Here is a 17,853-nt window from a genome sequence, read left to right as displayed (position 1 = left end):
CGTCATTTGGGAGCCACAAAATCTACTTTATCTTCACATTAAGACAAACAAGTGTATAATCAGGTGAATAATTATCTAAACAAGAAGTTTTCATGTTTATAAATTTGTACATGTGATTTGTTAGTTTATTATTTTTAATGAATGTGCAAATTCAAGAAAAAAAAAACAGAAATTTGTAACATAGATTTTACAAATTTGCAAAATTTATGACATTTCAATAAGTTGGAAAGTTAAAAAATAAAAAATAAATAAATAAAAACAAAAATAAATGAAATTTAAAAATGTGCAAAGTTTTGATACAAAAAATGCTGAATTGTCAGAAATGTACAAAAAAAACCCTTAATGTAATTTCAAAATTTTGCTCAATTTCCAAAAAAATGATAAAACTCTCTAAAATTGCTAAAAAAAAAAAAAAAGGGGGGGGGGGGGGGGTATATATTTTTACAAAAGATCAAAAATTTCTTAAAGCTTCAAAAAATGTGGAATTCTTCTACTTAATTCGAAAAAATGTTTAAAAAAATATCCCAAAGAAAATAAAAAAAAATGCAAAAAAATCACAATGTGATGCATTTTTAGTACAAAATGTGTTATAATGATTTTACTTAGTGTCTGTGTTGTTATTAATACCCTCTTTAAGAAAAAAAAACACCTTTATTTTAGTAACATTTTTTAAGTTACAAGGAGCCACCGCAAAGGAGTCAAAGCTGCAGAGCCACAGGTTGCAGACCCCTGATCTAGATCTTGAAAATAGGAAAAACTAGCTAGATGGTGACTGGGAAAGAATATAGAAATATGCTCATGGAGGTGTCTTTGCTGACTGGCTCCAGCTGAGGTGGCTAGCATCTTATTTCACCATATTATGGTATGTTTGAGGCTTTCTACTGCTTCTGTTATGTTATTATATGCTTTGTTTGTAGGTGTCTCACTGTGTGTTTGTGTGTGTGAACCTGACTCATTCGCTTAGTGGGTGAACTCCTTGTGTTTTTATTTAGGATTGTTGATGACACTCACACAAACAAGAGGAGAATGTGTCACTTTAGATCTTCAACAAGTAAACATTGTAATATTTGAGTTTGTAGGTGATTTTAATAATGTAATCCTGTGAAAGAAGAGGCATATAAATGAAATGCTTGACCGCACAATCAAATGTCCCAGTGATTTGGGTCATGAGTTTTATCCTCTCCTTTGAGGGTCTGCGCTGTGGAGTTAGTCATCTGAAACACAGTGCTCTGTGTAGGTCAGCACAGGTGTTTGTGGTGGTTTGCAGAGGCAAAATTTGGAATTGTATACCTCTTTATTTTCATTACTGACTCTGATAGAAAGAAAGCTTCCAAAAATGGTCACCACAATCAGTTGCTGATTAAAGGTGCATTTTATGGCTCAGTGGAGGAAAATTGCACTGCGTTGAGGTCACCGGCTCGAGACGTGGCAATTATTAGTGATCAAATGAGAACGACATTGTGTCATACACATCGAGATCAGAGGACAATGCTGCTTGCCGGTGTGAATCACAGAACGATAATGAACCATTTGAAAATTGCAGCATTTTTTTCCTGAACTAATTCCTGATTGTAAGTGCTTTGTGTGAGTCAATGGAGAAAAGGCTTGTTATGCTGGAATTTGTTGATGAAAATCTGCACTGAACAGCAGCGATTGACACAGTTCTAACCTTTCTTTCTCTTTTCATCTCCTGCAGTGAGAGATGATGATGATTTCCTGAGTCTCAGCGAACTCCCGGAAACCTTCCCCTCCGACCCTCCAGAGCCCTTACCTCACTTCCTGTTTGAACCTGAGGAAGGCTACATTGTCAAGAACAAACCTGTCAATCTCTTCTGCAAAGCAACGCCTGCCACGCAGATCTACTTCAAGTGCAACAGTGAGTGGGTCCACCAGAAAGACCACACTGTGGAAGAGAGAGTGGATGAAAACTCAGGTGAGTGAAGTCCAGCTCTCACAAACATTCCACAGAAAGGGGAGGGATGGAAACATACTGTTGTGATGGCCGGAAAATGACGTGAAATAAAGAAAATAATTACTTTGGTGTGGCAGTTTCTAAGGCCTGTCAAACTTTTTCCAAACTTAGGACATTTTTGACAGGGCTTAAAGCACAAGAAACACACAGAAAAGTACAGAAAAACAATACAATGTAGGAGAGTGTCATGTTTTCCATATGGTTGATATAATAATCAAGTCCATTTTCCTCCATGGTTTAATGCCTCAGCCTGCATATTCATTATATTCTTCACACAGATGATATTTTAGTCTGTGAGGTATAAAACTATAACTGAGCAGGACATGAGGCTATGATTTTCCCAGTTTGCTCCAGCACACCACTGTAAGCAAACAGGTCAGAACGATTATTCAGATGTTTAGTTATTTGTGCAGAGAGCCGGGTCATAAGTCAGATGTGTGTATGCAGCTGTTTCACTCCCGATGCTTTACTGCCATGTTCACAGGACAGTTTAATAGGATCCACAGTGATGCACTGGACTGCAGCCAGAGCTCCACACTTGTCACTTGACAGCACATGCTATTACTCTGCAGGCGAGGTAATGATGAATCATGCTGTTGTTCTGGCAGGGAGACAAAGACGTACACAACCTGCTTTCTTAGACCTAAAGCTGACAAGAGCTCAGCTTATGGGCCTCCACCTGCCTGTTAATGAGCCCCAGTCCCAGTTAAAGACAGGCTGAAAACAGTTTGAAAACTCCTGATATACAGTGCCTGCTGGATGAATACACACAGGAGTCAACAGTAGCACAAATCGGCTTGTCCATGTGGAAACTTTCCTTGTTTTCTTGAGGCAGGTGAGCAAAAAAACTCAAGTTGACACATCATAAAGCACTCTCCTCTAGTTTGGATGTGTCCTACTAAAGAGACCCTAAAGCAGAACACTGAGGTTTGCTATGTATGTGTGTGACCTTTGCAGGGGAAAGAAAGTATCCTGTGATTCAGTTGTTGGAAATAAACCAGGTGAATTAGAGAACAGAAGAATAAATGCCACAAAATCTGTAAGAAGTCAGTACAAGAGAGGAACAAAAAAAAAAGAGAAATACAGAAACACAGAGCGGCCTCTTCATCCTTCTTTCCTATTTTGTTGTTACTTAACTTCACAACTACTTTCATTTTTTTTCACCTCTGTTATCATCCATTTTCCTCTGCGGCTCTTTTGTGCTTTTTTGAACCCTCTGTTTTTACTGTTAATCTTTTTGTTTTTCTTTTTATTCATGTCTTTTTTTATACTTTGTCTCCCTAAAACATGTTTTGCCTGAGGGAGATTTTTAACTTTCATCATGGATTACAGAAAAGTGACATGTTATTCACATGTTGTGCCCACAGCTGTTCTTTTCTCCACATGGCTTGGACAAGGAATGTGTGTGCAGCGTGACAGCTTGAAAACTTGAACTTATACTGTGACATAATCTGTGTGTCTTCAACAGGCACCAATAGTCTCAGTTTGTCTCTTTTCTTTCCCCCATGTTCATTACTGACATCATGTGCAGCTGCCTGTCATTTATTAGTCTCCCATCAGCTGCTCATTGGATCGCTGCTTGATACGGGACAGAGTGTTTCTGCGAGGAAAGTCTGCTCAGTTAACGATGCGTAGATTTAGACTTTCACACTGTATGTGATGGACAACATGAGGTCTTCCAAGGACCAGGATCATCCAGTCAGCCGTGTAACTGACATCTGTGTTTTCTGAATAACATCAAGTGCTATTTATTCTGCTTGCTTGTCACCAGGGATGTCTTGCAGTTCCATTAACCAAAATGTTTTGGAACATGAAAAGTTTCGAACTTTATCTAAGTGATCATTCTCAGTCAAAAATAACCCACAGGGCTAGTTTCAACATGAATATGGTTTTAGAAACTGGGATTTGTTCAAGTATGATGTAATTTATGCTTAATTCATATAGTACAAAGCCATCAGAATGTCACTTTAAATAAAATATTGATTGGCTTCTTGCTTCTTCGTACTGCTCCAGGACACTTAATCTTAGTGTGCTATAATTCATACGGCTACATACATGAAAATGTAATGAGCTTATAAATACATTGGGGGTGTTATGCAATATTGAGAGCTACGGTGGTTTGAGAGATGTCTGGATATTTAGCATTCTCTCCAGGAAAATGAATTCAATGTTTCTTCTTTATTGTCAGATTTTCTTTTCTTGAACAAATTTGCTGCATCTTGTTTCAAGTTTTTTTTTTTTTTTTTTTTTTTTTTTTTCTACAACAGATCAAGAGTACATGGACTCATTGAACACACACTGTGTACTTCAAGGTCCTTTCTTACAGCAAGTAAATGTCTTGAATTGGTGAGACCTATTCAACTTCTTGTTGCTTTTATGCACAGTATATAGCTCATCAATGCGAGGAATATAATATAAAGAAATTATAAATGAAAGACACTCATTATGTAACATTCTCATGAATCACATACAATAGTAAGCTCGGTCAAAGCCTGATGCCGACACAGTGTGTGTGCTCTGTTTTATCTGTTTATCCGTGTGAAAACCTGAACTCTGTAAGCTGTTTTCTCCTCTTTGTTTCCTGCTGTTTCACAGACACAGCTAGAAGCTATGGCCCCCATACTGCTTTTATTATCTGCTCGCTCCCTCGCTCCCCTCTCACTCCCTTTCTCTTTATTCTCCCTTCCTCATCCTCTCTGCCTGCTCCATGCTGTTCTGCTCTACTCTAATTTCTGCTGAGTGAAATTGGAGAGAGCTGAGGCAGATAAAACCTGAGCTGGAGAGAGCAGGGGATGGTGGTGGGATGCTGATGGAGAAGGCCTCTGAGAGGGCTGCAAAGGCCAACAGATATCAGGGAGTCACACTGAGGAGAAAGATGATATGAACCCTACTGTGTTGTTTTCTTTCTCTCGCTCTGTTTACTCCTCTGTTTATCATACTTTGTGGCGGGAAAAGGAATGTCAGCTTAGGTGCAAAAGCACATTGTTTCTTTGATCTTTGTAGATCAAGATAAAAAAAGAGTAAAGGAACAACTTATAAAACTTCAAACAGAAATGAAACAAGGTTCAAAGTTGTTTGTGTCAAACAGTTTATACTTGGTACCCAAATACATCTACAAGGCTTTTGACATCAAACACTTATTTTTCCTCTTGTAAAAAGAATAGAGTAGATCAATGAGTTAGTACATGAAAGCTGGATGAATTAAAGGTGGAGGCAAAATGAAAGGAACAAAAGATGAAAAGGGCAGCATCCAGCATCAGGGAATGTGGAACAGTTTAACTTTTTAGAAGAAACGTTTAATACGCCCCCTGTGGACAAACAGTACGTCTTTTCTCTTTTGCTTATTTCATCCTGTGTTAACTGAGGTTTCTAACAAGAAATTACGTTAACACCAAGCAGCAAGTCTCTGGTCTAAGAATATGAGTCAATGCTGAAGTGCTAAAATCTGCTGTTTCTGGAGTGTTCGCTTGAGGCTGGCTCCTGAAGTACCTGAGGTCCCATACACACCAAGCCAAAAAAAGCTGTTTTCAAAACTGAAATTAACCTATTCACAGCCTGGTTCAAAAAACGTCTCCTGTCTGAGTTGCTAATTTCACTACCGGCACCCACTGTACGGGGGGTGAATTTTTTTCTAACTCGGCCGTTCAGAGGATATTAAGATCGTGAGCTCCCCCAAAAAAAGGCACCGCTGAGGGTCATGTGACCGACAGGCGCCCTGTGGCTGTAGGCGAAGCCCTTGCCACTACCAATATGGCCGCTATAGCCGATGTGCTTCATTTTCAGCAACAGACAGGTGACGTCGGGGAGACTACGTCCATATTTTATACAGTCTATGGTTAACACTTTATATTAGAGAAGACATATTCACGTTTAATCAGGTGTCTACTAATATGGAAGTAGATAGCACACTAGCCCTTTATTAGTATTTATTAAGCAGTTACTAAAACTTACTAAAACCTTATTCTACATAGCCTTTTTCTACCTCTATTATGATGTAAATTGAGAGTTTTCATTATATTAACTCCTATGTATCACTTGTTGACTGTGAATAAATGCATTGTTGTTTCTAAATAATGATGTAAATAATTTCTGTATGTTATAGGGCCTTGTAAAGGGGCAGTACAACAAGAGCAGTAATTCTTCCTTTATCACTCTCTTTATCAAAATTTGTATTGTAATAGAGGTAGAATTACGGCTATGTAGAAAAAGGTGGTAATAAGTGCTTAATAAATACTAATGAAGGGCTAGTTTTCCACTTATATGCATATTAGTAAGCACTCAATTAATAGTGAACGTGTTTCCTAATATAAAGTGCTACTGGAAATTACTCCCTGTGCATTTTTAACTGTGGCATAAAATCTTTCAGAAGGTAGATGTCGCAAAGGCTGTTTCAGTAGCACACAGTTTTTGACCTCATCTGACACCTACCCCCTTCCTGGGGTTTTAGACAATAAGAATGATCAGAGATGTTGCTCGTACATTTGTTTGCTTTTGTCATGAAAAAGCATTGGTATAAATTTTAGTTGGTTTTATTCGCAGATTAAAAACTCCTCACAAGAGCTGTAATTCTTCAACAAGTTGTGAATCATATCACCAATACACATGATCAATTAAGTCTTAGTCTTATTTAGCCTATTTATAAACATGATTGAGATGTAGAGTTAAACACACTAATAACAGTTCCCCTTTGTGCAGTTGTGTACGTCAGCTCATTACAAAAGACTAATGACACATAGTGAAACTTGCTACTGCTATTTTTTTTTTTTTTCGTTCAACATGCCCTGCTCCTGGTATGTATGTGTTCTGCTTGTAACTTTTAATGAAACATCATGGGAGGTAAAACCCAGGGGATTACAAAGAGGTACAACAAGAGGTTAACAATTGTTAGTACGAGGCACCAGTTTCGTGTCTAGTTTGACGCTACACAAAAACACTATCTTATGTTTGTCTTACCTAAGGAATACACATTTTAAAGATTGGATTATTTTTAAATACAAGCTATAACTTGCAGAGTGTTTGCTGGACATCAATTTTTGTCCCAACTCATTTTTTTTTTAATCCTTAAGTCTCCTTTGCAGTGCCTTCATCCCAGCATCACAACCCACAAACTTAGAACAAGAGCAGAGAAACCTCCCGATCCTTCCTTTAGTCTGGTCTGTTTTACACTGTAACTTTATTAGCAGTGACATTTGCTAAAACATGGCTACCATACCTCCATCTGAATTAATGTGACTCAAGGTGAGAAGCAGCATAATTAGTCTAGATTGCATATCTTATTGTGAAGGGCATTTGCAGTGTTTATTTAAGCACTGTGCGTACGACCTCGGTATATCTCCATTAGCCTTGAAATGTGCTAATGACACATTGTGTACTATGTTACTTACTTTGTCTCCATTAGCTTAAGTGTGAACGGTTATTAGTCGGCTAGCACTGACCTGTGACTTCGCTTCTACACACACTCACACACACATACATTATTGGCACACTCTGTATTGGCTTAGGTGATTTGTGACCTCTTTCCCTCCTTTGCTGCCATCTCGCTTGTATTGATTTTTTCTCGTCTTTTCTCTTTGTCTCTCCTCCCTTGCCTCCCTCTCTCTTTTTGGCATGATTCCTGTTTTCCTATTTTCCTATCCTCCCACTCTTTTCTATCCCATGTTCCATTTCTTTTTGCCTCAACATTGATTTTGAATGCTGTACCATTTTTACCTTTTGCTTGCTTTTTTGTGCATTCATACTGTATCTTTTTTTGTTTTATTTCATGGTAAATTGTGTGTTTGAATCAGAGAAAATAGATTTGTTTGAGCATATATTTTCATAATTGTTCAACATTTGAGCATGTTTGGTCAGGCTTCTCTTGTCCTTACACGACCCAGTTCATGCGTCTATAGAGTAAGTGTTAGAGCACACGTACACACACACACACACACACACACACACACACACACACACACACACACACACAAAGGGAAATATATTCAAACATGGACCAGGAGGGGCAGGGATGATCAATCAATGTCAGAGTGGGTGCCAGGAGAAGAGTGTACACATAGACTCACACTTATGTGTATACACACACTCTGCATGGTGAGTGTTGAATTGGTCACAGACCAGTGCGTTTGTTCTGTTGCTGTCCTGCATGATTTCTCTCCATAGGCGAGGAAGTCACTCAACCTCTGCACTCCTTTTTTTTCCCCACATTTCTGTTATTTTACTTTTTCTATTTATTTCCCTTTATTCCACCCTTCTCTGTCTCTTTTCTTCTTATAGTTGATGTAATCATTCATAAAGGGCACTCAGGTAATGTGATGTACCATTTCCTTAGATATGAAGTACTCGCTGTGAAAGGCTTCTCTAGCTCTGTAGGTTTTGTTTTGCATATTCATGTCAGCCATTACTGTAATATTTGATCAATACCGTGCTTTCATACTGTAATAGATTTTGCTTAATAGCTCCACACTCTGTATCTCATCTTAATGTTAGACAGTAGTAGCAGATATTCCCATCCTCGGTGGATGATGTTGCTGAGGAGTGATGATTTAAAATGTCAGTTTTAAATCTCCCACTGGTGCTCAGCTGTAATTAGATCAAGATCTGGTTTTAGAAAGATAGACTTTGACTAAAGCTCACATCCACTTCAGATGATGTCTCCATTCACTGCAGAAAGCCGTCCAGTTCTGGAGTTTTATGCAATTAGGGATGAAATCTTTATGAATGAGAGCTTTTTCTTAAACTTGAATTTATGGCTGACTGAGTAGCAGAGTCAAGATGTTCCAGTTACAAGGACAAGGCTTAGAAATTTTAAAAGTAAACTTAGAAATGCCAAGATGAAATACATTAAGATATGGGTGGTAAAAAGCTCATTCCTTCTCTTTGGGGCATTTTTTTTCTTCATTAAAACAAAATTAAGAGAAGTATTTTTCTCTTTTGTTAAATCTGTTGGCATCAGGTATTACTATTTGCAATCCCTGAAATGAAGCTCTTTGGACACTGTTAGCCTTTAGGTTGTGTAGCTTACTGTGTAGTATTTTCTGTGTTAATAAGTTATGTAGCGTACATATAACAGCACTAAACTGTTACTGATTAGATTCATCTTGTCTTCTTAGAAATCTTAAGTGTTTTAGTGTTCTTTTTAAAGACAAAAAGGTATTTTTTACCTTGAGATGTTTCGACGTAAACGCTGCTGTCTTCTTCAGAAGCTGTCATCCAGACAGCTGTGTGGTGTCTTTTTGTCAGCTGTTTCCAGTAGAAGCTGGCGGGACAGATTGATCACGTGGTCTGTCCTGCCAGCTACGCCCCCCGTTGCCTGACGGCCTCTGGAGAAGTGTGTCCCAGGTGTGCGAGAGCTGGAAAGAACCAATACAACGAGCAATAAAGAAACATAACATTGGAACAATCATCAAACCTCACACAAAACTCAGACAGTTACTCGTACACCCCAAGGACAGAATACACCCGGACAATAAATGCAATGTTATATACAACATACCATGCAAAACATGCAAAAAAATCATACATTGAGGAGATGGGGAGAACATTCAGCACAAGAAGAAAAGAACACCAGAAAGAGTGCGAAAAACAAACAGCGACACGTCTCACCCGGGCAGACAAGGAAAAGGCAAATCAGGAAAACTTGAAACCGGCAATATCAGACCACTGCAAACGTGAAAACCACATAATGAACTCGGACAAATTAACAATAATCGGAGCAGAAAGCAACAAATACAAAGGATGGATAAAAGAATCAATAGAGATCAGGAAACGTGGCACGGACACCATCAACAGAGATGAAGGAGCCTTCCAGCTCTTGCACACCTGGGACACACTTCTCCAGAGGCCGTCAGGGACAGATCACGTGATCAATCTGTCCCGCCAGCTACTACTGGAAACAGCTGACCAAAAGATACCACACAGGTGTCCTGATGACAGCTTCTGAAGAAGACAGCAGCGTTTACGTCGAAACATGTCAAGGTAAAAAATGCCTTTCTGTCTTTAAAAAGAACACTAAAACACTTAAAAGCACTAAACTGGCCTCACCTTTTACCTTAACCAGGGAGTACCGTACTTCAATGGCCATCATGTAAATAAGAACAAAAACATATAGAAGAAGTGTGTGGAATCTTTCAGAGTAAGATCACATGTATTATAGAAGAGGAATGTCTAACATTTGTGGTAGTAGTTATATCAAACTGATGAGGTGAGAGTAGAGGCGGAGATAGAGGTTTATTTACCACTTGCTGTGGCAATCACTTTAAACCATAAATCCTGAATGAATCCTCCTCTGCTCACCTACTTGATATCAGGAGGCTCTTTAGCATTCACTGAGCAGCCGCAGACCCTTCAGCAGGACATGAGTTTGCACAAACTGACACTAAAATCTTTTATGTTTTGTCTTATGCACTTTACAGATGCAGTATTTGTTGCAAAGCCGTTTATGTTACTGCGTCTGCCTTCTGTTAGCCACAGCTCTGCTCTTATGTCTTTGTCTCTGACTCTGTCCCTCTGTGACTGATAAAATAATAACAGCCAGAGTTGACTTGTTCTGTATCCTCTGTGTCTTTTCCCTACAGGCCTGTCTGTTTGACCTGTCACTGATCACATCACAAGCATCTGAGTGCTTTTTTTCTCATGTTCCCATTTCTCTTTGCTTTTCTAAACCATTTACCCTCAAAGTCCCCGTCTGCGTTTTCATGTCCGTCTGTAACTCGCTCGTCCCATTCCAAATGTATTGCTTTTCTGTCTGTCTCTTCCTTGAACTCTTTTTCCTTCACTCTCCCTCACTCTTTCTCTTTTCTTTTCTGCCTCTGCTTCATTTGATCCAAGGAAATCAAAACTTTGCTCTTTGGTCCGTGCTCTTACTTGTCTGTTTTCTTCATCTGTGCTTTTCTGTCAAAGCACAGTCGGGAACAGAGACCAAGGGAAGTACAAAACAATATATAAAAAAAGAAACCTGAAATGGGACTTAAGAAACAAGGGAATTGACAGAAAACATCATTTGGCATTGAGCTAATGGTATAGCAACCACTGTATACAGTTCTTACTTGTGTCACAGTTTCATTCTTGAGAGCTTGATAAAAGGGAAAAAGGTTGACATCGAAATTACTTTCCACAAAGGCCTACATGAGAATACAAAGTAATGTTTGTGACGATTACATAGCAACAAATCAATTCGGCTACATCAAGCCTACTGATTATTTTAAAATGGAGCAGACTGGGTATTTGACTAAGCTTCTGGTAGTATATCTTTTTGTCTTGTAAAGGAAATAGGATTTTCTACTTCCCTTATCACTGCGGGAACAAAAGCTGCCGGTTGTCATTTCTTTCTCATCCAACATTTCTCAACCCATCTGACACAACACATTACTTTAGGACTTAAACATACCGTTAAACCCCTTAAAATGTGTTCACTGTGCACTTAGTAGCACATGGAGTCAGTTTTGCGCGCCACTTGCAGTGGTAGACCTTCAAATTCTGCTACTGCAATAAGGACCATAACCTCTGTGTACGAGGTATGTGCTCGAACCACTTGGCCAATGACACCCATACTTTGCAACATGTAATAAGTGTTTTTGACAAAAAGGCAATAAGAAAAGCACTTAGAGAGCGCAGACCTCCACCAACCATATTGGCCCTTATTTATCAAACGTGCGTACACCTGAAAAATGGGTATACGCTCCTTTCCACGCACAGATCAGCATTTATCAATCTGAACGTGGGCATCAGGTACGCTAAAATCCCACGCCATGTCTGAGTTCATGTACGCAAGTTTAATGTCAGTGGGGAGCGTGGTGCAGCCAGGGAAATCAGTCTTTGGAGGAGAATTATTAGATCATACAAGGGCAAAACATAAAAACTGATATTCTTAGATTAGAGCAGTGCGAGCTGTCAGCTGGTTTCCCCCCATAGAAAAATGTATTTAATCTATCGGTTCACTCAAAAAAAATAAAATAAAATAAACAAAAAGGCATGCTGTAATCAGTTTTTAATACACTCCAATGTACATTATAAAGTCTCCACCAACTTTCCACATTTCTGGAGCTGAACGGAAACAATTAATAATACAATAATAAACTTCTAAAAGTCAGACATCACAGATTATTTAATCAAGGTATAAGCGAAAGATGTGTAAATTAAATGTTTAACACTCAGCTGTGTTTTAGTTCATCACATCCTGTATCGCTGCTAAATCACTGCAGTGTTTCCCTTGCAGGTGAGTTTTTTCTGATTCGCTCTACTTTACTGACTGCCAAAGAACGCGGTGTAATTTCCTCTCTACCTCTGTTGCCATGGCGTTGTCGATTACCAGCGTCGAGAAGTTCCCTTTCTCCTGTAATGCGTCTCTCCGTGTCGTAAATTCTGTGGGTTCGGCCAGCAGAACCTTGAATATTTAGGGGCGTTTTATGTAAATTACGATTGTTTTCAGCCGCCACATTTATCAACAGCTGATCAGTCATATGCTGTGATTGGCCCTGGTACGCATGTTTCATAAATCACATGTGAACGTTGCCGTAGGATCATTTTTACACCCAGATCTGCGCCAATTCCCACGCTAGATTGATAAATGAGGGCCATTGTGATTGTCACCAACACTTTAGTCCTACTTTAATGTTATACTTCCTTTCAGCAGACTGTCTCTCTCCCAAACTCTCCCAAAAACTTAACTTAAGAGGTAATAAATATTATGAAGAACAAATGGCAGGTAAAGAAACTTTTTGGTAAATCTCACTCTTCACAGGGTCCAAATCTTTAATTGTAGGTCCTGTGAATTATAGAAGACAGTCCAAACCTGACAAAGTCAATTCCTTTTTTTATACTTCTACTCTTAGCTGACAAGTAAACTTTGTTATAAGCATTGACACGTTAGGACTAAGAGAAATATTCTGAGGTTGTGTGCAACTCCGTGATTGATAGAAATGTTTGTGACAGTATCCACTTGTCCTGATACTTGTCTTCCATTTTTCATCTTCTTCCTCCCCCTCACCTCCCCCAGCTGACAGCAGTGGTTTTGTTGATGTGAGGGACTGTCATGCTACAGAGACCTAAACTTCCTTGCTTGTCTTCTTATAACCAACTGATGTGAATGCTCTGAGCTCTGCATCCAAACAAAATCAGACACCGAGTGATCTGGGACTATTGAACCCTCAGGTAATTCAGTCGCTTTCTGCCTGGCAACACAATCTCTGTGAGTCCTGGGTTTACAAACAATAGAAACAACAGGGGCTCCACCACTGCCAACATTACAACTCCAGATGCAGTGATATCTGTTTGTATCCCTACTCCTGCTTCTTGTCATCATTTGACACACTTGTACTTAGACATGACACTGGAGAAAAAAAAATATCCTGCTTTCATTGTAGATATAGATAGGTGAATTTCCATGGTATTACAGGGAATTGTGCCTTCAAAACTTTGCACATTGTCTGTCAGTTTTCACCCTCTAAGTTCCCCCCTGACACTGAAAGATAAAACATGATGTGATGCATCCTTTTGTAACAACACCCTTAACTTTTATGGGGAAGAAAGATCTCATCTACATCAGCAAACTACCTAGAAATGTGTCAAAAGCTATTTATGTATTTAATATTCAGGAATGCACTGACAAAAGCAATCAAGTCTCTCCTCACTGAATGTGTGTAATTGAGCCAAGAAACATTGGCTGTGTCCCAAATCGCATACTTCTGTACTTACACTTACTGTTTTGAGTGCATAAGTGGGTTCACGCTGACAGTATGGAAAAACGCTGTGCACTTTGATTTCTCAGCTGGTGAACAGTCAAAACAGTCAAAAAGTTGAGTAACGATAGACACTTCTCACAATCAATGAACGGCATATTGGTTATGTGGAGGTAAGGAGGGGAACTGATCAAACAATGGTTGATGGTTGCAGTTAATGAATAACAGAAGAACACCTGTGAACAGTTGTGAAATACGATCATAAATGTCTGGTTAGTGCAAAGCCACAGTGTTTGATTTGGACAACACTACCCAGTAAGTTCATACAGTTTTCTGTAAGTACAGAGTGCACTTCATGTAAGTGAACTCATGGAAGTATTTGAGACACAGCCGTTGTCTAATTCACAACATAGCAAGGGTCAAAGGTCCCATATTCTGCTCCTTTTCTGCAGTTTAATATGGATCATTGATGTCTTCTTGAAATGGTAGTAACATGTTTTGGTCCAAAAAGCCAATAAATCAAGCACAGCAGCATTGTTTCCAGGCTCTCATAGCCCCTCTGTTCAGAACGCTCTGATTTAGTGGGCGTGACCTTCATATGTAAATGAGCCACCACTGATACCGCCCCGCTCTTCCAAGTCACTGAGAGCGGCGCCACGAGCTCTGAGTGCACAATGTTTAGAAAACAGTGAAGCTTGTTTGCCGTAACATTACAGGCTAAAACAACAGGCCAACCGCAGCTAAAGTTAGCATCCTGAAGCTAACACAGAGACAGGGGGGACAATGAGGAAGAGCTCTCACATCTGCTCCACAGCACACAGCATTTGAAATACTCACATTTCCAGGGTCCAAGGTTTGTTGGTGGATGGTTGGTAATGCGTCTGAAATCAGGACCAGTCTATTCGCTAGCCCTCTGTTGTACTGTCCAAAGTTGGAAAAGCAGTCGGTCGTGAAGTGACTAGTACACACATGCACAGTTTTACTGAGTGTAGCTGGCACATTTCCATGATAAATGAACTCTAGCCACTTAGTCTTGTCTTCTTCCTAGATGGGAAGCTTGAGCATGGAACTATGTGGCTGTTTACAGCCAAAAACAGAGATTTCTCTCCAGCAGCGGGGAGGGGGTTGGGGGGTATCTGCTCTGGTGGACCAATCAGGTCAAACTTGCTCCTGATTGGTCAAAAAAGGGAATCGCTGACGTCGGCAAATCCCCAAAATCCAAACAGCTCGTTTTAGGTCAGGATTTTACATTCATAAGCACTACTAAGTACAGGTTTTGTCATTAAATATCACATTTTGTAGGAGGAAAAGCCAAAGACCCACAAATTTCACTAAAAGACTTAATAAAGTGATTTTTGCATAACATGTGACCTTCAAATCCTGAGGAAGCACATGCAGTTTGAGTGAAATATTTACCGCCTGCTAAGAGCTGGTGGTAACTATGCCCCAGTGTTTGAACATGTTGTTGCTCTCAAACTTTTCTGTAAGCAAACAGTCCCACCTCAGGACTACATAAAATTATTTTATCTTTACATCCCGTCTGTCAATATTGCTTTGTCATTACTATTATTGCTGGGGTTAAATCAACCTGGAGCCGTCTGAGGTTCAACCTCCTTCACATTAAGCACAAAGAAGTGATTTGTAAATTCATATAGATGTTTTTTAATCTGAAACTGTTGCTTTTTTATAAGCTTGCTCAAGCAGCACAGATCAGAGGTAGACCAAATCATTTTAGTCAAAACTGGAGCAAACTGCTCAGAGCTGCAGAACGTTGTGGGTATTTTTGCATATTAATATGAGGAAAGAATTATACTTTAAGATGGAGCAGATGCAGGGAATAAATAATGCACAATTCTTTGTGAATTCCCTGTTTAAGCGTGCATGTGGTCAAGATAGACAAAAGTCATCTAAGTTTATCACTTTTATTTAATCCCTCATAAAACAAGATGCAATCCAGACAGTATTTTAGAAAATCAGGTTAAAAGTTGTGGACAAAGTTCAGATGCGGACAGTGAAAGGACAGTCCATTTTTTTCTTCTTGTTTTATCCTTTCATCCGCACTCAGCCGCCTGCAGCAGACTGGTGTATCTTTCTTGGTTCAGCTTCACAAATAAATTGAACACATTTCATCATTACAAACATTGATTTCCCCTGCTGGGAAACCAGCTCTGCTCCCCCTGATGTTCCCTGTTTCACTCCACAGTATATACGTCCTGCTTTTGTTTTGTTTTCCTCTCTCCGTCTTGTTTTTCATATCCCAGAAACCCCTCTGTGTTCTGTTTTGTCTTCAAAGTGATATCTCCTTGTTACATTGCATGCAATACCTTGCAACAAATATCCTGGTCTGCCCTTCAGTAACCCGCTGACATCCCTAACTGTTGTTTATGATCCTGGTTTAAGCGTGGGGTGCTCATCCTAACTTTCTCCTGTAAAACAATGCTACACTGGCTGCAGTTACCTTTGTTAAAGAGAGTCACTACTCTGATTAAATGACCTGCTTTCTTTCACAAGACAAGTAATCAGAACATGAGAGATGCAGCCATTGTCTCACATGCAGTAGAGCTATAATCTTAGCTTTGTAGTGTGCAGAGCAGGCGAGAGTGCAGATTTTATTTGTAACCATTAAACCTTCTCACACATCGCAATACTGAAACAGCCCCTGTAACATCATTACACCTTTGTATCTATACATAGAACCCTACAGCGATGTTATCCTAATGTCCCTGTGTGTGATTTTGTTTATGTGAGTGTGATAAATAAGCTCAAGAGGCATAATGTGTAAACACACAATAGGAGCCTCACACACACAGATACTTAAACATGCACACACAGCGCTTACTCTGCTGGCTCATCCCTGACATGCCTCTCTTATTCCCAATTGGTGATCAGTGGTGGAACATCTTCGTGCGACTATTCCACCTCCACCGCAGCCTCGGGTCAGTGGCTGAAGTATCGTACCTTATTGTCTAATGATTCAACTGCTTTAACTTTATTTTTCTCTGAATGAGTTTTGACCTTCAGTATCATAAAGCATGCACTCTGTGAGGCAAAAAGCTTAACATGTACTTTACTTCCTCTATTTATTTGTTTGTAGTGGAGACTTTTTTTCTACCACCCACTGTGTGCCTAAATCTCTCAGTCCCACTCATGCAGCACCACATATGCTTCCTTTGCATTTGTTTGCGTCCATTTGCCATAACTAGCAGTCTGGCTCTATGAACCATTCCCTGTAATTGCCCTACTTTTCTCATTACTTTTGCTGCAGTTCCCGCCCTCCTCCATGTCCCTTTTGTCCTTTTTGGCCTCACTCTAGGTTTTTTCCTTATTGCTTCTGCCTGCCTTCAAGTTGTCTCAGCTTCAGCTTTAGCTTTCTTGCTGGTAATAATTGCCTCTCTGGCTATTGTGCTCTCCACCTCTCTTACTGAGTCCCTTTGCTCTTTTATTTGAAAGTCATAACAATCACCCCTCTTTGATACTTTTCACACAAGTTTTTTTTTTTTTTTTTCAGTTTTCCTCCTCTCTTCTCTGAAAGCGCTGTCTCTCTCACGTTGTCATTATCTGCTGCCTTTCACAAGAATCTACTTTCTTTCTTTACTTTCTCCTTTACCCTTGGTGCCACTGATGTCATTTCACTTTCGAATCACTTTCTTCCAGTCTTTTTAGCTTTCCATCACCTCCATCTTCATATTCCCTCCATCAATCTGTTTTTTTTCAGACACTGAAGCCATGTTTCCACATCTTTCCTTCAGTTTAATTCTCTCACAGGCCATTAACGACCCGCGATCCACCAAAGTCCTCCAACCTGGATTTTGCTCTCTGCCTTCCCCTCTGTCCCCTTTGCTTTTCTGCCCACATATTGTTCGTCTCTCAATCTCCTCAGTGGCAGGAACTCAGCACAAGTCCTCATAAGTAATGTGCCCAAGTCTTGATTTGTGGAGCCCCACAGAGATTGTTGCTTTGGTCTGTGTAACACTGCTGAACCTGAAGTAATCTGCCATGATCTTTAACTCCCCAGTTCCACATACTTTTACCTAAAACCCATTTTTATCTCTTTTCCTTTTCCACATTTCCTTGCCCTCGTGCCCCTCCCATTCTGTCATCATCTCCCTTCCTCTCACTCTGCCTCCATCTCCATCTCCATCTCCATCTCCATTACTTCCCTCTTTGTCGTTTTCCTCTTCCCTTATAGTTTGTGAGCTTTAAACCTCT

General features: G+C 39.7%; 1 protein-coding gene across 3 annotated transcripts in view; it reads left to right on the top strand.

Moving 5' to 3' along the window:
* Nucleotides 1–17,853, top strand: part of LOC141790959 (netrin receptor UNC5C-like) — a 231,512-nt gene that overhangs the window by 111,337 nt on the left and 102,322 nt on the right. For all 3 annotated transcript variants that reach the window (XM_074671129.1, XM_074671127.1, XM_074671128.1), the window contains exon 2: nt 1,697–1,933. In XM_074671129.1, the coding sequence (XP_074527230.1) occupies nt 1,697–1,933 (237 nt within the window). The remainder of the gene's footprint in view (nt 1–1,696; nt 1,934–17,853) is intronic.

The sequence above is a fragment of the Halichoeres trimaculatus genome, unplaced genomic scaffold (assembly GCF_033239565.1).
Source record: "Halichoeres trimaculatus isolate MK-OKI-2021-1 unplaced genomic scaffold, fHalTri1.1 fHalTri1_scaffold_5, whole genome shotgun sequence".
NCBI lineage: Eukaryota > Metazoa > Chordata > Actinopteri > Labriformes > Labridae > Halichoeres > Halichoeres trimaculatus.
The sequence above is the reverse complement of the archived record's forward strand: the minus strand, read 5'-3'. Positions and strand labels throughout refer to the sequence as shown.